Here is a 24,787-nt window from a genome sequence, read left to right on the forward strand (position 1 = left end):
ACAGGGACAGGAGAACACGTGTTTGTTTGGACACGAGTATACAGAGATACAGGGACATGGAGACACAGGCCCACGGGGACAGTGGGACACCGAGACCACACAAACCCAGCAATAACCCCGGCCGTTGTTAACACCACCGCCATCTTTGCCTCAACATGGCGGCGCCCGCAGCGGCCTCACCGCGAGGGCGGGCCGGGGTCTCCGAGCGCAGCTCCCGAACCCCTCCGGGACCGACGGGCCGGGCGGAGGTCCCGCACCCTCGGGGGGCTCCGGCCCTGTCCCCACGCCCCCGTCGTGGCCCTCACCAAACACCGCCCGCTTCCAACATGGCGCCGCCCTCACCTAAGATGCCGGCGGAAGCGCCTCGCCGTCTAAGATGGCGCCGCGAGCGGTCCCGTGCTCTAAGATGGCGCCCGGCCGTGAGGGCGGCCGTGCCCGGCGCCAAGATGGCGGCCCCGGCTCAAGATGGCGGCGCGAAGCTGGGCCGGGGCCGCGTGAGGGGGAACTTCCGCCCGCGCGCAAGATGGCGGCGCGGCGGCGCCGTGCGCATGTGCGGGGCCCATGGCGAGACAAGGGGCCGAAGGCGCGCAGGGCCCGAGGCCGAGAGGTACCGGGGGGGCCCGGGGGGCCCCGGGCGGAGAACCCGGCCGGGAACGGCGACACCGCGACCTCGGCACGGCCCCGGCCGCGGGGGGGGGGAGGAGCGGCCGCGCCCGCCGGGCCCGCGGGGAGGGGCGAGGGGGGGGGCGGGTGGGGGCGGCGGGGGTGACCCCCCCTCAGGCGCGCGCAGCGGGTTGTCACTGTCACCCCCCGGTTGTGTCCCCTCCCCCCGCTCGGTAACGACCTCCCCCGTGTGTCGGTGTCACCTCCCTGCGTGTCGCCCCCCCGCACCCCTCCCCCCCCCCCCCCACTTCGTCACCCTTTCGTGTCCCCCCCGCCCCGCTGTGGAGGTGTCGCCTCCGTTGTGACCCCCCCACACACACACACACTTAGTCACCCCTTTTGTGTCCCCTCCCCCTCCCTGGCACCCTCCCCACCCGCCGTGTGTGTGTCCCCGTTCTGTCGCTGTCACCCCTTTCGTGTCCGCCCCTCACTCTGTCACCCCCCCCTCCGTGTCCGCCCCCTCCCCCCGGGTTTCTCACCCGCCTTCGTGTCACCCCCCTTTGTGTGTCCCCACTCTGTCACCCCCTTGCTGACCCCTGTTCCCCCCTGCTCCGTCACTGTCGCCCCCCTCCAGTTTTGTCACCCTCCCCCACCTTGTGTCCCTCCCCTGGGTCTGTCACTGTCACCCCCTCTCCATGTCATCCCCCCCTTCATGTGTGTGTCCCCCCAGTCACTGTCACCCCCCTTCGTGTCCCTCCCTTGTCTGTCACCCCCGCTAAATGTCCCCCCCAAATTCTTGTCCCTCTCGCTGTGTCACTGTCCCCCCATAAGCCCTCATTCATGTCCCTGCTGTCATCCCCCCCAGTGACCCCCAACTTGTCCCCTCCCCCCATTTCCCCAGTCCAGGTGACAGTGGGGACACTGAGGGTGACCCCATTGAGGGGAGGTTACGCCCACCTTGGGGTGACTGGGGGGACCCCGAAGTGTCACCATGGGGGAGCTGGTGGGTTTGGGGACACATTGTCACCTGGGATGCAAGGTGGGACTGGGGGGACACCTGGAAATGTGGCTGTGGCTCCTCACAGGTGTCCCTTGGTGGTGACCAGCGGTCAGTTGTTGTGGCCGGTGTCCCATCATGGTGGCAGGTGTCCCATCATGGCCAGTGTCCAGTCACAGTGCCAGTGTTCCGTGGTGGCTGTGGCTGGTCACAGTGGTCACTCCTGCTGTGGTGGCCAGTGTCTGGTCAGGGTGGCCAGTGTCCCGTCCCAGTGTCCCATCCCAGTCCTGTCTCCATGTCCCAGTTCCCGTTCCCATCCGTGACCCCCTGTGACCCCCATGTCCCTGTCGTGTCCCTGTCACCATCTCTTGTCCCTGTCCCCATGTCCCCATCCCTGTCTCCATCCTTGTGTTCCCATGCCCCTGACCCTGTCCCCATGTCCCCGTCCCCATCCCCATATCTGTGTATCCTCGTATCCCTGTCCCCATATCCCAATATCCCTGTCCCCATATCCCAATATCCCTGTCCCCATGTCCCTGTCCCCATCCCCATATCTGTGTATCCTCGTATCCCTGTCCCCATATCCCAATATCCCTGTCCCCATGTCCCTGTCCCCATCCCCATATCTGTGTATCCTCATATCCCTGTCCCCATATCCCGATATCCCTGTCCCCATGTCCCCGTCCCCATCCCCATATCTGTGTATCCTCGTATCCCTGTCCCCATATCCCAATATCCCTGTCCCCATGTCCCCGTCCCCATCCCCATATCTGTGTATCCTCATATCCCTGTCCCCATATCCCGATATCCCTGTCCCCATGTCCCCGTCCCCATCCCCATATCTGTGTATCCTCATATCCCTGTCCCCATATCCCGGTATCCCTGTCCCCATGTCCCCGTCCCCATCCCCATATCTGTGTATCCTCGTATCCCTGTCCCCATATCCCAATATCCCTGTCCCCATGTCCCCGTCCCCATCCCCATATCTGTGTATCCTCGTATCCCTGTCCCCATATCCCAATATCCCTGTCCCCATGTCCCCGTCCCCATCCCCATATCTGTGTATCCTCATATCCCTGTCCCCATATCCCGGTATCCCTGTCCCCATGTCCCTGTCCCCCTCAGTGTCTTTATCCCACTCCCCTGTGTCCCAATGTCCCCGTGTCATGATGTCCCTGTGTCCCACTGTCCGTGACCCCACTGTGTGCAGTGGGGTGTCCCCTCTGTCCCCATCTCCCCCCGTCCCCCTGTCCCCCTGTCCCCATGTCCCTGTCCCTGACCCCGCTGTCCCCACAGGGCTCTGAAGGCCATCAGGCTCCTCCGCTCCCGCCCCGCTGATGCCCGAGGGAGCCGAGCCATGAAGGGGTGAGTGGCTCCCCAAAATCCCACCTGGGATCCCCAAAATCCCACCTGGGATCCCCAAAATCACACCTGGGACCCCAAAATCCCCCCTGGGATCCCCAAAATCCCACCCGGGACCCCAAAATCCAACCTGGGACCCCAAAATCCCACCTGGGATCCCCAAAATCCCACCTGGGATCCCCAAAATCCAACCTGGGATCCCCAAAATCCCACCTGGGATCCCCAAAATCCCACCCAGGACCCCAAAATCACACCCGGGATCCCCAAAATCCAACCCGGGACCCCAAAATCCCACCCAGGACCCCAAAATCCAACCCGGGATCCCCAAAATCCAACCCGGGACCCCAAAATCACACCCGGGATCCCCAAAATCACACCCGGGATCCCCAAAATCCAACCCAGGATCCCCAAAATCCAACCCGGGATCCCCAAAATCCCACCTGGGATCCCCAGAATCCCACCTGGGATCCCCAAAATCTGATCTGGGACCCCGCAAATCCAATGTGGGACTCCCAAAACTCACCCGCCCCCACCAAAATCTGCTATTGGACCCCCAAAAATCAACTCTGGGACCCCCAAAAGTGAATCCCCTGAAATGGCCCCAGACCCCCAAAACCACGCTAGGACACCCAAATCCCAAATCTGGGACCCCCAAAACTGCCCTAGGACCCCTCCCCAAAACTGCCCAAATCTGGGATGCCCCCAAATACCCCCAACCCAAAATGTGGGACCCCCCCAATCCCCCCAAATCTGGACCCTCCTCCAAATCCCCTCAAATCCAAATCGGGGACACCCCCAAATCCTCCCAGCCCCAAGTGTGGGACCCCCCCCCCCCCCCAAATCCCCTAACCCCAAATATAGCCCCCCCCCCCCCCCCCCCCCAAATCCCCCCAGATTTGAGGTGGGGGGATTTGGGGGAATCCCACATTTGGGGATGGGGGGATTTTGGGGGGGGGTGGGTCCCAGATTTGGGGTTTGGGGGATTTGGGGGGGTCCCAGATATGGGGTTGGGATGTTTGGGGGGGGCTCAGGGACCCCCCCCCCCCCCCTTATTTTGTTCCCCCCCCCAGGCAGCAAAAAGCAGCAGAGACTGAGGAGGGGACGGTGCAGATCCAGGAAGGTGAGGGGGGGGGACCCCAAAATTTGGGTTTGGGGGGATCTGGGGAGGTTTGGGGGTCTTTGGGGGATGGGCTATGGGGGATTTTGGGGGGGGCTGTTGGGGGATTATAGTTTTTTTGTGGGGGGGATTATGGGGGGGGTTGTGGTGTATGGGGGGCTCAGAGAGGTTATGGGGTTTTATTGGGGGGTCTTGGGGGGTATTATGGGGATTCAGAGGGGTTGGGGGGGGAATTAGGGTTTTTTGGGGATTTATGGGTTTTTTTGGGGGGGAGTCTTTGGGGGCTATGGGGGAATTATGGGGATTTGGGGGGGGGGTTGGGGTGCTGTGGGGAAGCTCGGGGGGGTTATGGGGTCTTTGGGAGGTTTATGGGGTGTCTGGGGGTTTTGGGGTGCTATGGGGGGGCTGTGGGGCACAATGGGGAAGCTCAGGGGGGTTATGGGGTCGTTGGGAGGTTGTGGGGTGTCTGTGGGGGGTTTGGGGCGCTATGGGGAAGCTCAGGGGGGTTATGGGGTGTCTGGGAGTTACGGGGGGGATTCTGGGGGTCTTTGGGGTGTCTGTGGGGGGCTATGGGGTCTTTTCGGGGCTATGGTGTGTTTGTGGGTGGGTTATGGGATTTTGGGGTGTCTATGGGGGGCTATGGGGTCTTTGGGGGCTATGGTGTGTTTGTGGGTGGGTTATGGGATTTTGGGGTGTCTGTGGGGGGCTATGGGGTCTTTGGGGGTTATGGTGTGTTTGTGGGTGGGTTATGGGATTTTGGGGTGTCTGTGGGGGGCTCTGGAGGGGTTGTGGGGGGGCCATGAAGGGGTTGGGGAAGTGAGGGGGGCAGTGCTCCCCCCCGCTGTGCTGTACTGCCCCCTCCCCAATTTTGGGTGCCCCCCTCCCCAATTTTGGGTGCCCCCCTCCCCGATTTTGGGTGCCCCCTCCCCGATTTTGGGTGCCCTCTCCCCGATTTTGGGTGCCCTCTCCCCGATTTTGGGTGCCCCCTCCCCAGGCTCGGTGGCCACCGGCGAGGACCCCACGAGCGTGGCCATCGCCAGCATCCAATCAGCTGCCACCTTCCCTGACCCCGGTGTCAAGTATGTGTTCAGGACTGAGGGTGGCGGCACGCAGGTACCACACCTGGGCACACCTGGGGACGGGGGGGGAGGCACCTGGGCACACCTGGGATATGCCTGGGGGGACTGGGATACACCTGGGCACACCTGGGATGTGCCTGGGGGGGTGGGGGTACACCTGGGATGTGCCTGGGGGGGGCTGGGATACACCTGGAATACACCTGGGGGGGCTGGGATACACCTGGGCACACGTGGGATACACCTGGAATACCCCTGGGGGGCTGGGATACACCTGGGGGGGCTGGGATACACCTGGGCACACCTGGGATACACCTGGGGGGGCTGGGATACACCTGGGGTAAATCTGGGAGAGTTTGGATATTCTTGGGAGGGCACCTTGGCATACCTGGGAGGCACCTGGGTACACCTGGACACATGGGGAGGCTTGGATGTACCTGGGATACACCTGGGCACACCTGCGGGAGCTGGGATATACCAGTGGTACACCTGGGATACACCTGGGAGAGTTTGGATATTTTTGGGGAGGCACCTGGGGGGGGCAGCTGGATACACCCGGACACACCTGGGCTCATGTGGGGGCTTGGATACAGCTCGGATACACCTGGAATACACCTGAGGGAGTTTGGATATACTTGGGGAGGTACCTGCAGCCACCTGGGAGGCACCTGGGTACACCTAGGAATACCTGGACACACCTGGGGTACACTTGGGGCACACCTGGGGGACAGCTGGGAACACCTGGATACACCTGAGAGGGCTTGGATATACCTGGGGAGGCACCTAGATACACTTGGGGCTGCCTGTGATACACCTGGATACAGGGGGGGGTAACTGGGTACACCTGGGGTACACCTGGGAGGCACCTGGGGCGACCTCTGGGGGCACCAGGGGACTGGGGGCATTTGGTTCCAGCCAAGAGCAGGTGTGGCACACCTGGGGGACACTGGGGTGGCTCTTGGGAGGTCTCTGTGTCACACCTGTGTGATGTCCCACCTGTCCCAGGTGATGTACCGGGTGATCCAGGTGGCTGACGGGCAGCTGGACGCGCAGACCGAGGGCACCAGCGCCATCAGCGGTTACCCAGCCACGCAGTCCATGACACAGGTGTGTCACGTGGCCTCACCTGTGTCCCTCTGTGCCATCTCCCTCACCTGTATCTCACCTGTCCTACCTCTGTCTCACCTGTGCCTCACCTGTCCCACCTGCCTCATCTGCATCTCACCTGTGTCCCATGTGTGTCCCAGCTGTCCCTCACCTGTCCCAGCTGTGTCTTACCTGTCCTTCACCTGTCCCACCTGTGCCTCATCTCTTACCTGCGTCTCACCCGTTTCTCACTTGTCTCACCTGTCCCTTGTCCCTCACCTGTCTCACCTGCGCAGGCGGTGATCCAGGGCGCGTTCACCAGCGAGGACGCGGTGGAGACGGAGGCGGCTCCCACCGAGACTCACTACACCTACTTCCCTGCCGCGGGCGTGGCCGACGGCGCCGCCGCCACCGCGGCCACCGCGGCCACCGCCGTGGTCACCACCCAGAGCTCCGAGGCGCTGCTGGGCCAGCCCACGCCCACAGGTGAGCCACGGGGGTTGGGCGCACCTGCAGTGAAGTGGGGCGCAGCTGGAGTGAATTGGGGTTCACCTGTCCCAGTTTGGGGTCACTTGGAGTTGAATTTGGGCTCACCTGGAGTGAATTGGAGATCACCTGTCCTAGTTTGGGGTCACCTGGAATGAACTGGGGCACACCTGTCCCAATTTGGGGTCACTTGGAGTTGAATTTGGGCTCACCTGGAGTGAACTGGGGCACACCTGTCCCAATTTGGGGTCACTTGGAGTTGAATTTGGGCTCACCTGGAGTGAATTGGAGATCACCTGTCCCAGTTTGGGGTCACCTGGAGTGAACTGGGGCACACCTGTCCCAATTTGGGGTCACTTGGAGTTGAATTTGGGCTCACCTGGAGTGAATTGGAGATCACCTGTCCCAGTTTGGGGTGACCTGGAGTGAATTGGAGATCACCTGTCCCAATTTGGCGTCACCTGGAGTGAACTGGGGCACACCTGTCCCAGTTTGGGGGTATCTGGATTGGATGTGGGGGGTGCCTGGATGGGTTTGGGGTCACCTGGGTTGGGTTAGGATTCACCTGGGTGTGATTGGGGGTCTCACCTGTGGGATTGGGATCTCACCTGTGGGGTTTGGTCTCACCTGTGGCTCTGGGCTCGCAGGGCAGTTTTTCGTGATGATGTCACCACAGGAAGTGCTCCCAGGGGGGGCCCAGCGCTCCATCGCCCCCCGCGCCCACCCCTACTCCCCGTGAGTACCTGGGACACACCTGGGAACACCTGGATACACCTGGTGTACGCCTGTGATACACCTGGGACATAATCAGACACACCTGGGCGCACATGGGATAAATTTGGGCACACCTGGCACACATCTGGGATACAGGTGGGGTACACTCAGCCACCCCGGGACACACCTGGACCCCACTCAGTTGGATCTGGGATACACCTGGGACACATCCAGAGATATCTGGGCTCACCTGGGGCACGCCCCAGACATACCTGGGGCACACCTGGGACACACCCCAACACACCTGGGGCACACCCCAACACACCTGGGGCACACCCCAGACACACCTGGGGGACTCCCCAACACACCTGGGACACACCCAGGGCACAGCCCAGACACACCCGGGGCACACCCCAACACACCTGGGGGACACCTGGGACACACCCCAACACACCTGGGGCACACCCCAGACACACCTGGGGAACTCCCCAACACACCTGGGACACACCCAGGGCACAGCCCAGACACACCCGGGGCACACCCCAACACACCTGGGGGACACCTGGGACACACCCCAACACACCTGGGGCACACCCCAGACACACCTGGGGGACTCCCCAACACACCTGGGACACACCTAGGGCACAGCCCAGACACACCCGGGGCACACCCCAACACACCTGGGGGACACCTGGGACACACCCCAACACACCTGGGGGATACCTGGGACACACCCCAACACACCTGGGACACACCCAGGGCACACCCCAGACACACCTGGGGCACACCCCAACACACCTGGGGGACACCTGGGGCACACCCCAACACCTGGGACACACCCAGGGCATACCTGGGACACACCACAGGGACACCTGGGAAACACCCCAACACACCCGAGCCACACCTGGGACACACCCAAACCACACCTGAGACACACCCGAACACACCTTGGGCACACCCCAAACACACCTGGGACATACCCCAACACACCTGAACACACCTGGGGGACACCTGGGACGCGCCCCGGACACACCTGGGACACATCCAGGCACACATGGGGACACCTGGACAGACCCAAACACATCTGGGCAGACATGGGGACACCTGGGACACACCTGGACACACCCAAGCACACCTGGCACGCATCAGAGATGCACCTGGGGTACACCCAGGCGTACCTGTGCCCACCTGTGCCTCTCCCCACAGGAAGTCGGAGGCTCCCCGAGCCACGCGGGACGAAAAGCGCCGGGCACAGCACAACGAAGGTACCGGGGCCGGCCGGGACCCCCATCCTGATCCCAAAGGGTCACCTGGGGGTCACCCCCATCCCAAAGGGTCACCCCGGGGGTCACCCCCATCCCAAAGGGTCACCCCCATCCCAAAGGGTCACCCCAGGGGTCACCCCCATCCCAAAGGGTCACCCCCATCCCAAAGGGTCACCCCGGGGGTCACCCCCATCCCAAAGGGTCACCCCAGGGGTCACCCCCATCCCAAAGGGTCACCCCCATCCCAAAGGGTCACCCCAGGGGTCACCCCCATCCCAAAGGGTCACCCCCATCCCAAAGGGTCACCCCAGGGGTCACCCCCATCCCAAAGGGTCACCCCAGGGGTCACCCCCATCCCAAAGGGTCACCCCCATCCCAAAGGGTCACCCCAGGGGTCACCCCCATCCCAAAGGGTCACCCCCATCCCAAAGGGTCACCCCAGGGGTCACCCCCATCCCAAAGGGTCACCCCAGGGGTCATCCTGATCCCAAAGGGTCACCCCGGGGGTCACCCCCATCCCAAAGGGTCAGCCCCATCCCAAAGGGTCACCCCCATCCCAAAGGGTCACCCCAGGGGTCACCCCCATCCCAAAGGGTCACCCCCATCCCAAAGGGTCACCCCAGGGGTCACCCCCGTCCCAGGGGGTCATCCCAGTTCCTGAGGGGCCACCCCAATTCCCAATTCCTTCATTTCCACTGGCAATTCCCAATTCCCTGTTCCCATTGCCACTGGGAATTCCCCCATTCCCAATCCCCCGTTGGCACTGGGAATCCCCCATTCCCAATCCCCCATTGCCACTGGGAATTCCCGTTCCCAATCCCCCATTCCCAATCCCCCATTCCCAATCCCCCATTCCCAATCCCCTGTTCCCACTGGGAATCCCCCATTCCCAATCCCCCATTGCCACTGGGAATTCCCCCATTCCCAATCCCCCATTGCCACTGGGAATTCCCGTTCCCAATCCCCCATTCCCAATCCCCCATTCCCATTGGGAATTCCCATTCCAAATCCCCCATTCCCAATCCCCCATTCCCATTGGGAATTCCCGTTCCAAATCCCCCATTCCCAATCCCCCATTCCCATTGGGAATTCCCGTTCCCAGTGGAGCGCCGGCGCCGGGACAAGATCAACAACTGGATCGTGCAGCTGTCCAAGATCATCCCTGACTGCTCCATGGAAAACACCAAATCCGGACAGGTCCCACCCCCCCCTCCCCTCCCCCCACCGCGCCTTTGGGGTCCCGGAATTCCCACGGTGACCCCAAAATCCCGGAATTCCCAGAGCAAGGGCGGGATCCTGTCCAAGGCCTGCGATTACATCCAGGAGCTGCGGCAGAGCAACCTGCGGCTGAGCGAGGAGCTGCAGGGCCTGGACCAGCTGCAGATGGACAACGAGGTCCTGCGCCAGCAGGTGGGACTGGGAGCACTGGGAGGGACTGGGAGCGGAGCTGGGATGGGACTGGGTCATTGTAATGGGACTGGGACCAGTGGGATCGTTGGGATGGGATTGGGATCATTGGGATGGGATTGGGATCGATGGGATCAGGGCCTGGACCAGCTGCAGATGGACAACGAGGTCCTGCGCCAGCAGGTGGGACTGGGAGCACTGGGAGGGACTGGGAGCAGAGCTGGGATGGGACTGGGTCATTGTAATGGGACTGGGACCAGTGGGATCGTTGGGATGGGATTGGGATCATTGGGATGGGATTGGGATCGATGGGATCAGGGCCTGGACCAGCTGCAGATGGACAACGAGGTCCTGCGCCAGCAGGTGGGACTGGGAGCACTGGGAGGGACTGGGAGCGGGGCTGTGGGCACTGGGAGTGGGGCTGGGATGGGATTGGGATTGTTGGGATGGGGCTGGGATCAGTGGGGCTGGGATGGGATTGGGATCAGTGGGATCAGGGCCTGGACCAGCTGCAAATGGATGAGGTCCTGCCCCAGCAGGTGGGACTGGGAGGGACTGGGGGTGGGGCTGGGAGCACTGGGAGGGACTGGGAGTGGGGCTGTGGGTACTGGGAAGGAGTGGGAGTGGGGCTGTGATGGGATTGGGATCAGTGGGATGGGATTGGGATCAGTGGGATCGTTGGGATGGGGTTGGGATCATTGGGATGGGATTGGGATCGATGGGATCAGGGCCTGGACCAGCTGCAGATGGACAACGAGGTCCTGCGCCAGCAGGTGGGACTGGGAGCACTGGGAGGGACTGGGAGCGGAGCTGGGATGGGACTGGGTCATTGTAATGGGACTGGGACCAGTGGGATCGTTGGGATGGGATTGGGATCATTGGGATGGGATTGGGATCGATGGGATCAGGGCCTGGACCAGCTGCAGATGGACAACGAGGTCCTGTGCCAGTAGGTGGGACTGGGAGCACTGGGAGGGACTGGGAGCGGAGCTGGGATGGGACTGGGACCAGTGGGATCGTTGGGATGGGATTGGGATCATTGGGATGGGATTGGGATCGATGGGATCAGGGCCTGGACCAGCTGCAGATGGACAACGAGGTCCTGCGCCAGCAGGTGGGACTGGGAGCACTGGGAGGGACTGGGAGCGGAGCTGGGATGGGACTGGGTCATTGTAATGGGACTGGGACCAGTGGGATCGTTGGGATGGGGTTGGGATCATTGGGATGGGATTGGGATCGATGGGATCAGGGCCTGGACCAGCTGCAGATGGACAACGAGGTCCTGCGCCAGCAGGTGGGACTGGGAGCACTGGGAGGGACTGGGAGCGGAGCTGGGATGGGACTGGGTCATTGTAATGGGACTGGGACCAGTGGGATCGTTGGGATGGGATTGGGATCATTGGGATGGGATTGGGATCGATGGGATCAGGGCCTGGACCAGCTGCAGATGGACAACGAGGTCCTGTGCCAGTAGGTGGGACTGGGAGCACTGGGAGGGACTGGGAGCGGAGCTGGGATGGGACTGGGACCAGTGGGATCGTTGGGATGGGATTGGGATCATTGGGATGGGATTGGGATCGATGGGATCAGGGCCTGGACCAGCTGCAGATGGACAACGAGGTCCTGCGCCAGCAGGTGGGACTGGGAGCACTGGGAGGGACTGGGAGCAGGGCTGTGGGCACTGGGAGTGGGGCTGGGATGGGATTGGGATTGTTGGGATGGGGCTGGGATCAGTGGGGCTGGGATGGGATTGGGATCAGTGGGATCAGGGCCTGGACCAGCTGCAAATGGATGAGGTCCTGCCCCAGCAGGTGGGACTGGGAGGGACTGGGGGTGGGGCTGGGAGCACTGGGAGGGACTGGGAGTGGGGCTGTGGGTACTGGGAAGGAGTGGGAGTGGGGCTGTGATGGGATTGGGATCAGTGGGATGGGATTGGGATCAGTGGGATCATTGGGATGGGGTTGGGATCGATGGGATCAGGGCCTGGACCAGCTGCAGATGGACAACGAGGTCCTGCGCCAGCAGGTGGGACTGGGAGCACTGGGAGGGACTGGGAGCGGGGCTGGGATGGGACTGGGATCACTGGGATTGTTGGGATCCATTCTGGGGTCCTGGGAGTGTCTGACTCCCCCCCCCCCCAAACCCCCCCGGACCCCCCAAATTCAGGTGGAGGAGCTGGAGAACAAGAACCTGCTGCAGCGGGTTTGGGTTACTGGGCTGTACTGGGAGCACTGGGCAGTACTGGGATTTCACTGGGGGGATATTTTGGGGTTCAGGGGGATATTTTGGGGTGTTTGATCCCCCCCCAAAGACCCCCCTGGACCCCCTTCCCCCCACCCCCCAAATAATTTAGGTGGAGGAGCTGAAGAACAAGAACCTGCTGCTGCGGGCGCAGCTTCGCCAGCACGGGCTGGAGATCGTCATCAAAAACGACACCCACTGACCCCCCAAAAGCCCCCCCGGGACCCCAAAAACACCCAAACCCCACCCCCCCGCCGCACCCCAAAAAAACCCCAAATCCACCTTCCTCACCCCCAAACCCCCCACGCAATCCCAAAACTCCACCCCCCCCCTCCCCAATCCCATGCTCGGTTCTTCCCCTCCCCCCCTCCCCCCCAAATCATGACCGTGTGACCCCTCCCCCACCCCATCACCCCTCCCCACGTGGTCTCGGGGGTGCTCCGAGACCCCCCACCCCCCACACTCCCAAAATTCCCCAAATCCCCCCCAAATCCCTTCAAACGTTGCCCCCCCAAAATTCGCCTCCCACCCCCCACGCTCTCAGCCCGCTGGACGTCGGCCCCGCCCCTCCCCCACCCCCCTACCCTAAAATTTTGGGACACCCCTCCCCCCCCATCCCATCACCAATGTTACCCCTCCCCCCAAAAAAGGGGATTTGGGGTCTCCCCTCCCCCCGCGTCCCCCTTGGGGGGGGGTTTTGGGGTTTGGGGGAGGGGATTTTGGGAGGGGTTTGGGTTGTTGGGACCCCTCCTCACACCCCTCCCCCACCCCCATTTTGCCCCTTCCCCCCCCCCCCCCCCCCTCCCCTTTTACCTTCCCCCCCCACCCAGCGAGGTTTTGGGATTTTTTTTTTTTTTTTAAAACTCTCAGAATTGCAAAAAAAAAAAAAAAAAAAACCGGGAAAAAAAAATTCCAAGAAAAAAAAAAAGAAAAAAAGAAAAAAAAAAAGCAAAGTGGAAAAGAAATAAAAATAGGGATTTGTTTTTTTTAGGTCCTCCAGGTTCTTCCCGAGGGACCCCAAAATTGCCTTGAATTTCCCCAGGGACCCCAAAATTCCCCAAAAGAACCCCAAAATTCCCCTGAATTCCCTGAAGGGGACCCCAAAATTCCCTTGGAATTCCCCAAAAGAACCCCAAAATTCCCTTGAATTTCCCCAGGGACCCCAAAATTCTCCCAAATTCCATCAAGGAACCTCAGAATTTTCAGGACTTCCCCCAAAGGGACCCCAAAAAATTCCTGACACCCCACCAGGGTCCCCAAAATCCCCCGAGGACCTCCCCTGAGAGGGGACTGGGATGTACTGGGAGCCAGTGGTCTGAACTGGGAGCACTGGGCAGTCACTGGTGGGGGGGTCACTGGGATTTCCCTGAGAGGCCAGTGGTGGTTACTGGGGGGTCACTGGTGGTTACTGGTGGTCATTGGGGCTCACTGGGGCTTACTGGTGGTCACGCAGGGGGTCACTGGTGGTCATGGGGGGGGTCACTGGAGGTCACTGGTGGTCACTGGGGGGGTCACTGGAGGTCGCTGTGGGGGGGTCACTGGGGGAGGTCACTGGTGGTCACTGGGGGAGGTCACTGGTGGTCACTGGGGTCACTGGAGGTCACTGGGGGAGGTCACTGGGGGAGGTCACTGGTGGTCACTGGGGGGGTCACTGGAGGTCACTGGGGGAGGTCACTGGGGGAGGTCACTGGTGGTCACTGGGGGAGGTCACTGGTGGTCACTGGGGGGGTCACTGGAGGTCGCTGGGGGAGGTCACTGGGGGAGGTCACTGGTGGTCACTGGTCCGAACTGGGAACCCCGGGCAGGCCTTCAGCGCCCCCTACCGGCGGAGGCCGTCCCGTCGCCATGGCAACACCAGGCCTTGCCCCCTCCCCGCCCCGCTCGCGCTCCCATTGGTCAGAAGTTACAGCACGCACTCCCATTGGCCACCGCTCCCCGCCCTCCCCACGCCCTTCCTCTCACCCAATCCATCCACGGGGACGGGACCCGCCCGGCCAATCACCGAGCGCCGCTTTGAACTGACAGGCGGAACAACCAATAGGGGCGCGGAGGGGGCGTGGCCAAGCAGCACCTGGCGGTGTGGGCGTGGCCTCATCGTTCTGTGGGCGTGGCCGGGCGGGGCGGGCGCACCTGGCGCGGGGCGGCGGCGGCGCCATGGCGGGAGCGGAGCGGGGACCCCGGGAAGGGCGACCCGGGGGGAGCCTGTGGCCACCGCGGCTACTGCTGCTGCTGGGGGGGCTCGGTGAGAGCGGCGGGGAATTGGGGAGTGGGGCGAGGGGAACCGGGGTGGATTGGGGAGGGGGCGAGGGGAACTGGGAGGGGAGGGGAGGGAACTGGGGAGGGGGGCGAAGGGAACCGGGAGGGGAAATGGGAAGGGGGCTCGGTGAGTGCTGGAGAAATTGGGGAGGGGTTCGAGGGACCGGGGATTGGGTCGGGAATGTGGGGGGAGAAACGGGGGCCTCCGGTGGGAGGGGGATCGGTGGGTACGGGACAAGGGGGGCTCGGGAAAGGGGTGGGGGGTCTTTAACGGGGGGCCCGTGGTGACCGGGTTGGGGACGGTCGGTACCGGGGGAGGGGTCGGGGAAGGAGCGGGATCACCCGGGGGGGTCAGGACCGGGCCGGGGTCACCTCAGGGGGGTTTGGGCAGGGGGGGGTCCACGTGCGTGGGTCCCGGTCGAGGTCCCGGTGGGTCCCTCGTGGCGGCGCCGGTCCCGGGGGGTTCTCAAGGAGGGTTTGGGGGAGCCGGTCCCGGTACCGAAGAGGCGATGGGTTCGATGGGACCGAGCCCAGATGGGTTCCCGGGCGGTGCCGGTATCGGGGTGGAGGGGTCTCGGTGTGCCCGGTCCGTACCGGGGCGGGGGTCCCGATACCGGCAATACCGGGACCCCCCCGGTTCGGGGTCACCGGGAGGGGGAACAGCGGTCCCGGGACCCCCGAAATCCTGAAGACCCCACCGGGAGCAGCCCAATCCCGGCTCCCCCGAGCCCCGGGAATTTGGGGGGTCCCGGGGTTCCGGCGGCGCATCCGGACCGGAGGCACCGGGAATGGCGGTGGCAGGGGTGGCCTTCCTGTCCCCTCCATTGTGTTCAACAGTCCCGGGATTAACCCCATCCCGCCTGGGCTGGACCTGCCCTGGCTCGGGATTAACCAGATCCCGGCTGGGTCGGGCCCAAAATGGGTCTGGTTCGGCCCAATCCCGGGTTATTTGGACCCAAAACAGATCGGGATTGGCCCAATCCCGGATTATTTGGACCCAAAACTGATCTGGATTGGCCCAATCCTGGAGGATTTAAACCCGGTTTTAGCGGGCCCCAGTTCCCAGCTGGGGTCCCCATCCCAGGTTGATCCCAGAATTGCAAGGGATGTTCCCATCCAGTTGTTTATTCCCCAAATCCACCCAAACAACCCCAAAATCCCATCCCCTCTTTCCCGAGCCACTCCAGGCTGAGCTCCCGCACCATTCCCAGACCCCAAATCCCGATTTTTCCACCCTTTTCTTTCCAAATCCTGATTTTTCCGCTATTAACCCCTCCTAAATCCCAATTTCCGTCCCCCCAAATCCCGATTTTCCCCCCCGAAATCCCATCTTTTCCCCCAAATCCCGATTTCCTCCCCCCGCAAAATCCCAATTTCCCCCCCTAAATCCCAATTTTCCCGCTCGGGTTTCGCTTGGCAGCGGCTCGGGGTGCAAAGGTGGCTCAGGAGGGTGGCGGCCGAGGCGTTCCCGGCGACATTCCCGGTGACATTCCCGTTTGGAATGAGTCACCGGTGCCAAACCCGGGCCTGAGGGATGTCCCAGATGCGACATTTGGTGGGGGGGGGGGGGGGGGGGTGACACGGGGGTGTCCCCGCGGAGCTCGCGGAATTGCGACATTCCCGGTCGGTTTCCTGCGAAACTGGGCAGAAACTGGACAGAAACTGGACAGAAACTGGGCAGGGCGGGAGGTGCCCGGACGGGATTTTCCGGCTCCCGGGAGCGGTGACCGTGCCCGGGGCTCCCGGTGACCTCCCGGCCACCCCCGGGTGGCTCAGCCCTTGTTTCCCTCGGTAGCCACGCTGGCCACAGCCCAGGTGACCTCGGAGAACAAGGAAGTGCCGGAGCACAAACGTGAGTGTCCCCAAATGCGTCCCCAAGCGTGTCCCCAGTGTCCCTGCACTGTCACCGGCTCTGTCACCCCAGGGGAGCCCGGGGCCAGGGGGTGGGAGATTCACCTGGGGAGGGTTTGGGGGCTTGGTTTGGGATGTCTCCAGTTTTGGGGAGTCATCCCGGTTTGGGGTCATCCTGGTTTGGGGGTCATCCCAGTTCAGGGTGGTCCCAGTCTGGGTGATCCCAGTTTGCGGTGATCTCAATTCAGGGTGGTCCTAGTTTTGGGTAGTCCCAGTTTGAGTGATCCTGGTTTTGGGGTCATTGTGGTTTGGGTGGTCCCAGTTTGGGGAGATCCAAATTCAGGGTGATCCTGGTTTGGGGTGATCCTAATTCAGGGTGATCCTGAGTTTGGGGTGATCCTGGTTTGGGGTGATCCTGGGTTTGGGATGGTCTCAGTTCAAGGTTAGCCCAGTTTGGAGTGGTCCTGGTTTGGGGTGATCCTAGTTTTGGGGTGATGCTTGTTTGGGGTGATGCTGGTTTTGAGTGATCCCCCGTTTGGGGTGAACCTGTTTTTGGGGTGATCCTGGTTTTGGGTAATCCCAGTTCTGGCTGATCCCTGTTTGGGTTGATCTCAGTTTTGGGGTGATCCCAGTTCAGGCTGATCCTGGTTTAGAATGATCCCAGTTGGGGCTGATCCCAGTTTAGGATGATCCCAGTTTGGACTAATCCCAGTTTTGGGCTGATCCCAGTCAGGGCTGTGACCGCAACCCCACAGATAAAACCACTCAGGTCGGTTCCAGTCGCTGTCAAAGTGAGGACAGAGCAGGAAAAACGGCCAAAACTGAAGGAGGAACAGATGAAAAAGGGAACCACGGTGGTTTTTTTTTTTGAAGTTGGGTTTTTTTAGGAAGTTTGGGGTTTTTTTGGATGTTACGTGACAAAAGCAGCTGTGCTGGCCCAAAAAGAAGGTCAAGAATGGGGCTCTGGAATGTCCCCAGGGACCCCTTAGGTGGCTCCCAGGACCACCAGAGGATTCCCAGGGTGAGGCAGAGCTGTGGAAACGAGGCCTGGGGAAAGAATGTTCCTGGATGAGATAAGGAGCAGATTTAATGAATATTCATGATTATAATTAATTAATACCTGGGGGCAAGCCTGACCTGGCACAGGACAAGGAGGGGACAGAATCCCGGCCTTAATGGTTCCGGTGCAGTGGGAAGTTCGTGTTCCAGCTGATTCTGGGATTAGGTGGGCCTGGGTTTGGGCTGATCCCAGTTCAGGATGATCCTAGGTTTAAGGTGATCCCAGTTTAGGGTGATCCTGGGTTTGGGCTTATCCCAGTTCTGGGCTGATCGTGGTTTGGGCTGATCCCAGTTCAGGGTGATCCTGGGTTTGGGCTTATCCCAGTTCAGGATGATCCTCGGTTTAAGATGATCCCAGTTCTGGGCTGATCCTGGGTTTGGGCTGATCCCAGTTCAGGATGATCCTGGGTTTGGGCCTATCCTGGCATTCCAGGCTGATCCTGATTCTGGCCAATCCCGGTTTGGGTCAATCCTGGTTCTGGACTCATCCAGGAGTGGGCTGGCCCTGGTTCTGGCCCTGGCCCTGGTTCCAGTTCTGGCCCTGGTTCTGGTTCCGGTTCTGGCCCTGGTTCTGGCCCTGGCCCTGGTTCCGGTTCTGGCCCTGGTTCTGGTTCCGGTTCTGGCCCTGGTTCTGGCCCTGGCCCTGGTTCTGGTTCTGGCCCTGGCCCTGGTTCTGGTTCTGGCCCTGGCCCTGGTTCTGGTTCTGGTTCCGGTTCTGGCCCTGGTTCCGGTTCTGGCCCTGGTTCTGGCCCTGGCCCTGGTTCCGGTTCTGGCCCTGGCCCTGGTTCTGGTTCTGGCCCTGGCCCTGGCCCTGGTTCTGGCCCTGGTTCTGGTTCTGGTTCTGGCCCTGGCCCTGGCCCTGGTTCTGGCCCTGGCCCTGGTTCTGGTTCTGGCCCTGGCCCTGGTTCTGGTTCTGGCCCTGGCCCTGGTTCCAGTTCTGGCCCTGGTTCCGGCCCTGGCCCTGGTTCCGGTTCTGGCCCTGGTTCCGGTTCTGGCGGATCCGCTGTCCCAGCCCCTGTCCCCCTCTCTCTCCACAGCCGTGGACATTCCGTGCGCCGCGTTCCGCTCGGGGGGCAGCAACCCCCGCATCGAGTGGAAGTTCCAGAGGGGCTCATCCCTGGGACTCATCTACTACGGGGGGGAGCTCACAGGTACGGGGACGCTGGGGGACACTGGGGACACTGGGGGACAGTGGAGGGTCCTGTGTCCGTGGGGACATTGGGGTGTCCCTGTGGAGCCGTGGGGAAGTCACTGTGTCCCAGTGGGGGTCCCAGCTTTGTGTCCCCCAGAGCTGTCCCTGGGCGTCCCCGTGGTGTCCCCGGTGTCCCAGCTTGGTGTCCCTGGGTGTCCCCGTGGTGTCCCCGGTGTCCCTGGGCGTCCCCGTGGTGTCCCCGGTGTCCCAGCTCGGTGTCCCTGGGCGTCCCCGTGGTGTCCCTGGGCGTCCCCGTGGTGTCCCCGGTGTCCCAGCTCGGTGTCCCCCAGAGCCGTACCGGAACCGTGTCCAGTTCTCGCGCACGTCCATCCGGTTCCAGTCGGTGACACGGGAGGACAGCGGGAAGTACATCTGTGAGGTGGTGGGGGATGGCAACCAGATCGCCAAGTCCGAGGTCAACCTCATTGTCCAAGGTGAGGCCACCACTGTCCCCGTCCCTTGTCCCCATGCCCGTCCCTTATCCCTGGCCATGTCCTTGTCACCCATGCCTGGCCCTGGCTTTGTCCCTGTCCCTGGCCCTTGTCCCCTCCTGGCCCAGGATTTGTTGTCCCTCTGTCCCGTGGGGACACCCAGCCAGGAGGGAGGACACTGTCCCTGCTGTCCCCTCTGTCCCCTCCAAGCCATGGGGAATTCCAGCCTGGGGGGAGGGACATTGTCACCATTGGGGGAGGGATGGACACTGGGGGATACTGGAATCATACTGGGAGGGTACTGGGTGAGCATTACTGGGGGTTACTGGGAGGACACCGGGCGGGCACTGTGCATTACTGGGAGCACTGGCAGCCCCTGTCCCCGTGCTGTGGGGTCCTGTCCTGTGTCTGGGTGGCTCTGGACAGTGCTGCCCTTGTCACTGTCACTGTCCCTGTCCCTGGGGTGGCTCCAGGTAGAGCTGTCATTGTCACTGTCCCTGTCCCTGTCCCTGTCCCTGGGGTGGCTCCAGGTAGAGCTGTCATTGTCCCTGTCCCTGGGGTGGCTCCAGGTAGAGCTGTCATTGTCACTGTCCCTGTCACTGTCCCTGTCCCCGGGGTGGCTCCGGACGGTGCTGTCCTTGTCCCTGTCCCTGCCCGTGTCACTGTCGCCGTCCCCACCCGCAGTTCCCCCCGGGAAGCCGCTGGCCCACGTTCCCAGCTCTGCCACCGTGGGTGCCCGGGCCGTGCTGCGCTGCTCGGAGGATCAGGGCTCGCCCCCGCCCACGTTCCGCTGGTACAAGGACGGCACGGAGCTGCCGCAGGACCCCAAATCCAGCCCGGCCTTCCGCAACTCCTCCTACAGCCTGGATCCCAGCACGGGGGAGCTGGTCAGTGCCGGGGGCGTCCCTGCCCTGCTGCTCTCCCTTCTCCCTTCTCCCTGCTCCTGCCCTGCTGCTCTCCCTTCTCCCTTCTCCTGCCCTCCTGCTCTCCCTTCTCCTGCTCTCCCTTTTCCTGCCCTGCTGCTCTCCCTTCTCCCTTCTCCCTGCTCCTGCCCTCCTGCTCTCCCTTCTCCTGCTCTCCCTTCTCCTGCCCTGCTGCTCTCCCTTCTCCCTTCTCCTGCCCTCCTGCTCTCCCATTTCCCATTTCCCTTCTCCTGCCCTCCTGCTCTCCCTTCTCCTGCTCTCCCTTCTCCTGCCCTGCTGCTCTCCCATTTCCCTTCTGCCCTGCTGCTCTCCCTTCTCCCTTCTCCCTTCTCCCTGCTCCTGCCCTGCTGCTCTCCCATTTCCCTTCTCCTGCCCTCCTGCTCTCCCTTCTCCTGCTCTCCCTTTTCCTGCCCTGCTGCTCTCCCTTCTCCCTTCTCCTGCCCTCCTGCTCTCCCATTTCCCATTTCCCTTCTCCTGCCCTCCTGCTCTCCCTTCTCCCTTTTCCTTTTTTTTCCCCATCTTTTTCTTCCCCCCATCCTTTTTCTTCCCCCCATCCTTTTTCTTCCCCCCATCCTTTTTCTTCCCCCCATCCTTTTCCCCCCCATCCTTTTTTTTCCCCCCCCCCATCATTTTTTTCCCCCATTCCCTTTTTCCCCCATTTTTCCCTGACCCTGCCCCTTTTCCAGGTTTTTGAGCCAGTGGGGGGTTGGGACACGGGTGATTATCACTGCGAGGCCTCCAACAACGTCGGGACCCCCCAAAAATCCAACGTGTTCCGCATGGAAGCCAGTAAGGATCCATCCCAACCCCGATCCCCATCCCATTCCCGATCCCATTCCCGTCCCTTTCCCACTCCCTGGCCCCTGGGATCAGCCTCGTTAATTAAGTTAATGAGCCCTGGCATAGTGGGAATGTGGGAATGGCCGATCTAACGGGGGAGAGCCAGGCTGGAGGTGAGAATCCTGGAATTCCTGCTGGGATCTGCCCCATTTGGAGCTGGGAGCCCCGAGATTCCCACTGGGATCCAGCTGCTCTCCAGTTGGATCCAATCCCAGCCTCATTTGGAGTCAGGAACCCCAGAATTCCCCCTGGGATCTGCTCCCTAATGGGATCCAGGCCCCTTCCCAGTTGGATCCAACCCAAATCTCAGACCCACCTGGATCCAGGAACCCCAAAATTCCCACTGGGATCCCTTTCCCTGCTGGGATCTCCCCTCCAGTTGGATCCAATCCCAATCCCAGCCCCATCTGGATCTGGGAACCTCAAAATTCCCCCTGGGATCCAGCCCCTCTCCAGGTGGACCCAACCCAAATCCCAGCCCCGTTTGGATTTGGGAATCCCGAAATTCCCACTGGAATCTGCTCTCTGATGGAATCCACCTCTGTGAGCTGGATCCAACCCCAATCCCAGCCCCATTTGGATCTGGGAACCCCAAAATTCCCACTGGGATCCCTTTCCCTGCTGGGATCTCCCCTCCAGTTGGATCCAATCCCAATTCCAGCCCCATTTGGGTTTGGGAATCCCCGAATTCCCACTGCCATCTGCTCCCTGCTGGGATCCAGCCTCAATCCCAGCCCCATCTGGACCTGGGCACCCCAAAACCGCCCCGATCCCGTTTCCCCCAGGTGAGGTGAACGTGGGTGGGATCGTGGCTGCCGTGGTGCTGCTGCTCCTGGTCCTGGCGCTCGCCGGATTCGGGATCTGGTTCGCCTACAGCCGCGGCTACTTCAGCAGTGAGTGACTGGGATGGACTGGGAACAGACTGGGAATGGTCAGGGATGGATTGGGGATTGAGGGGGATGGACCGGGAACAGACTGGGACTGGAAATGGTCAGGGATGGACTGGGAACAGACTGGGAATGGTCAGGGATGGATTGGGGATGGAGGGGGATGGACTGGGAACAGACTGGGACTGGGAATGGTCAGGGATGGACTGGGAACAGACTGGGAATGGTCAGGGATGGATTGGGGATGGAGGGGGATGGACTGGGAACAGACTGGGACTGGGAATGGTCAGAGATGGACTGGGAACAGACTGGGAATGGTCAGGGATGGATTGGGAATGGACTGGGAATGGTCAGGGTTGGATTGGGAATGGACGGGGATGGACTGGGAACGGACTGGGAATGGTCAGGGATGGACTGGGAACAGACTGGGAATGGTCAGGGATGGATTGGGGATGGAGGGGGATGGACCGGGAACAGACTGGGACTGGGAATGGTCAGGGATGGACTGGGAACGGACTGGGAATGGTCAGGGATGGACTGGGATGGACTGGGGACAGTCTGGGATGGACTGGGAATGGTCGGGGATGGGCTGGGATAGACTGGGAATGACCCCATGGATCCAGAAATGGCCCAAGAATGGCCCCATGTCCCCATGAACATCCCCATGTCCCAGTAATGTCCCCCCATGTCCCAGTAATGTCCCCTGATCCCACTTTTTTTCGCCTTTTTTCCAGAAAAAACAGAGTGAGTCCCTCTGGAGCCACCTCCTCCTCCTGGGTGATCCCACCCCCCCCCCCCATATCCCTGCGGTGTCACCTCGGTGTCACCCCAGTGTCACCACGGTCCCTTGGGGTGTCCCCCGGTGGGGACAGAGGGGACACAGAGGGGGTGGCACATCCCAATCCCGATTTCCCCGCAGTGCCGGCGGGAAGAAGGTGATTTACAGCCAGCCCTCGAGGCGCAGCGAGGTAAGGACACCCTGGGGACACCCTGGGGACACCCTGGGGACACCCTGGGGACACCAGGACCTGCCACCACCCTGTGCGGGACACTGCGGTGGCAGGGGGACACTCTGGTGTCCCCAGCATCCCTTGGGAGGAGGGTCCTGGGGATGGGGATGGTAGTGGTGGGGGGTGATGGTGTCACCTGTGATGTCCCCATGTCCCTGTTAATGTCCCCATGTCCCTATTAATGTCCCCATGTCCCTATTAATGGCTGTCCCCATGGCTGTCCCCGTGTCCCCATGGCTGTCCCCGTGTCCCTATTGATGTCCCCATGTCCCTATTGATGTCCCCATGGCTGTCCCCATGTCCCTATTAATGTCCCTATTGATGTCCCCATGTCCCTATTGATGTCCCCATGTCCCTATTAATGGCTGTCCCCATGGCTGTCCCCGTGTCCCCATGGCTGTCCCCGTGTCCCTATTGATGTCCCCATGTCCCTATTAATGTCCCCATGGCTGTCCCCATGGCTGTCCCCGTGTCCCCATAGCTGTCCCCGTGTCCCCACAGAGCGAGTTCAAGCAAACCTCCTCGTTCCTGGTGTGACGTCACTCCCGCCCCCTCGGACACTTTTTCCCAAATCCTGGAATTCCCGCGGGATTTTTGCTGCCGTTTTTTTTTTAAATCCTCGCCTGGTGCCTTCGCCGCTGCTGCCTGTGGAACTTGGGGGGGCTGGGGGGTCCCTGTGTCCCCACTTTTGTCCCCTCCTTGTCCCTTCTTTGTGTCCCCCATTGTCCCCTCCTTGTCCCTTCTTTGTGTCCCCCATTGTCCCCCCCTTTGTCTTCCCTTTGTCTCCCGTGTCCCTCCCCCTCCCCCCCCCCCATTGTCCCCTCTTTGTCCCTGGGGGGCTCTGGGAGGGGGGTGGGGCTGGTGCCACCAGGTGGGGACATCACACGTGTCCCACTGGTCCCAGTCTGTACTGGGATGGGGTGGGGAGGGGGACTGGAAATAAACCTGTGTCCTTTACCTGGCCTGGTGACACTGGGGGGACACTGCAGGGGGACACTGGGAGGGGTCTCTGGGGACATTGAAGGGACACTGGGGGGGGGTCTCTGGGGACACTGGGGGGGATCTCTGGGGACACTGGGGAACCCCTGGGGTCATTGGAGGAGTTTCTGGGAACATTGAGGAGATATTGGGGGGGTTCCAGGGGACCTTGGGGGTGTCCCCGTGAGCTGAGGGGACGTTGGGGACATGGTAGGAGGTTTAGGGGGACCTTGGGGACTGGCGGAGACCTTGGGGGGTTGCATTTGGGACCCCTGGGGACACTGGGGGGGTTCTCTGGGGACTGAGGGGACATCAGGGAACGCCGTGGGGACATTGGGGACACCCCCCGCCATCGACGTCACCTTTATTGAACTCCTGCCCCTCTCCCCCCTCCCCCAAACCGAGCTCACCCCCCCGGGAGGAGGGGACATGGGCGGTTTTGGGGGTGTCGCGGGGGGGCGTCCCGCTCCTTCCTCATTATTGACACCTTTAATTAGTGGCACTAATTGCCCCGGCGCGGGGGGGGGGCCGCGTTAATTGCGGGGTCTACGTTAAGCAGCAGCGACGGGCGGGGGGAGGGGACCCCGGCCCGGGGGGGGGTGGGGGGGAGGGGACACGGTGGGCGATTATCGGTGACACCCCAGGGGGACCCCCCGACACTGCCCGGAGTGGGGGGGGGGGGGGGGGAAGGGGACAGGGAGGGGCTCCAGCGCTTGGGGGGTCTCAGGGGGGTTGGGGGGGGGGTCTCCTGCCTCAGTTTCCCCTGGGAGGGGGGGGCAGCAGCGGCCCCCTGGGGACTGGTGGCACCTCCAGGGGTTGGTGACACTTTTGGGGTGGTGGCACTTCCAGGTGTTGGTGGCACTTTGGGACTGGTGGCACCTCCAGACATGGTGCCACCTCAAGGGGTTGGTGGCACTTTGAGGCTGGTGTCACCTCCAGGTACTGGTGGCACTTCCAGGCATAGCTGGCACTTTGGGGCTGGTGGCACCTCCATGTATTGGTGACA

The 24,787-nt window shown here is 62.1% G+C and overlaps 2 protein-coding genes across 2 annotated transcripts; both read left to right on the forward strand.

Moving 5' to 3' along the window:
* The first annotated feature begins 566 nt into the window (after positions 1 to 566).
* Positions 567 to 13,168, forward strand: USF1 (upstream transcription factor 1). Its single transcript, XM_062511365.1, has 11 exons — positions 567 to 607; positions 2,897 to 2,965; positions 4,033 to 4,082; positions 5,074 to 5,192; positions 6,161 to 6,262; positions 6,538 to 6,727; positions 7,375 to 7,462; positions 8,648 to 8,706; positions 9,809 to 9,903; positions 9,988 to 10,116; positions 12,467 to 13,168. Exons 2-11 carry the CDS (start codon positions 2,958 to 2,960, stop codon positions 12,554 to 12,556), a joined length of 930 nt encoding a protein of 309 aa, XP_062367349.1. The 5' UTR covers positions 567 to 607; positions 2,897 to 2,957; the 3' UTR covers positions 12,557 to 13,168.
* A 2,230-nt stretch (positions 13,169 to 15,398) lies between these two features.
* F11R (F11 receptor) lies at positions 15,399 to 23,371 on the forward strand. The gene is made up of 10 exons (XM_062511244.1): positions 15,399 to 15,404; positions 16,259 to 16,355; positions 16,406 to 16,462; positions 18,558 to 18,671; positions 19,003 to 19,146; positions 19,828 to 20,030; positions 20,753 to 20,855; positions 21,692 to 21,803; positions 22,713 to 22,761; positions 23,305 to 23,371. The coding sequence occupies exons 1-10, from the start codon at positions 15,399 to 15,401 to the stop codon at positions 23,338 to 23,340; spliced, it is 921 nt and encodes a 306-aa protein (XP_062367228.1). The 3' UTR covers positions 23,341 to 23,371.
* The last annotated feature ends 1,416 nt before the right edge of the window (positions 23,372 to 24,787 follow it).

This window comes from Cinclus cinclus, chromosome 31 (genome assembly GCF_963662255.1).
Source record: "Cinclus cinclus chromosome 31, bCinCin1.1, whole genome shotgun sequence".
NCBI lineage: Eukaryota > Metazoa > Chordata > Aves > Passeriformes > Cinclidae > Cinclus > Cinclus cinclus.

Bases quoted from the DNA above. Each gene is read 5' to 3' on its own strand.
- USF1 (XM_062511365.1), top strand. The intron at 4,083-5,073 runs GTGAGGGGGGGG...CCCCCTCCCCAG, and splicing joins GACGGTGCAGATCCAGGAAG to GCTCGGTGGCCACCGGCGAG. The intron at 8,707-9,808 runs GTACCGGGGCCG...TCCCGTTCCCAG, and splicing joins CCGGGCACAGCACAACGAAG to TGGAGCGCCGGCGCCGGGAC.
- F11R (XM_062511244.1), top strand. The intron at 16,463-18,557 runs GTGAGTGTCCCC...CTCTCTCCACAG, and splicing joins GGAAGTGCCGGAGCACAAAC to CCGTGGACATTCCGTGCGCC. The intron at 22,762-23,304 runs GTAAGGACACCC...GTGTCCCCACAG, and splicing joins AGCCCTCGAGGCGCAGCGAG to AGCGAGTTCAAGCAAACCTC.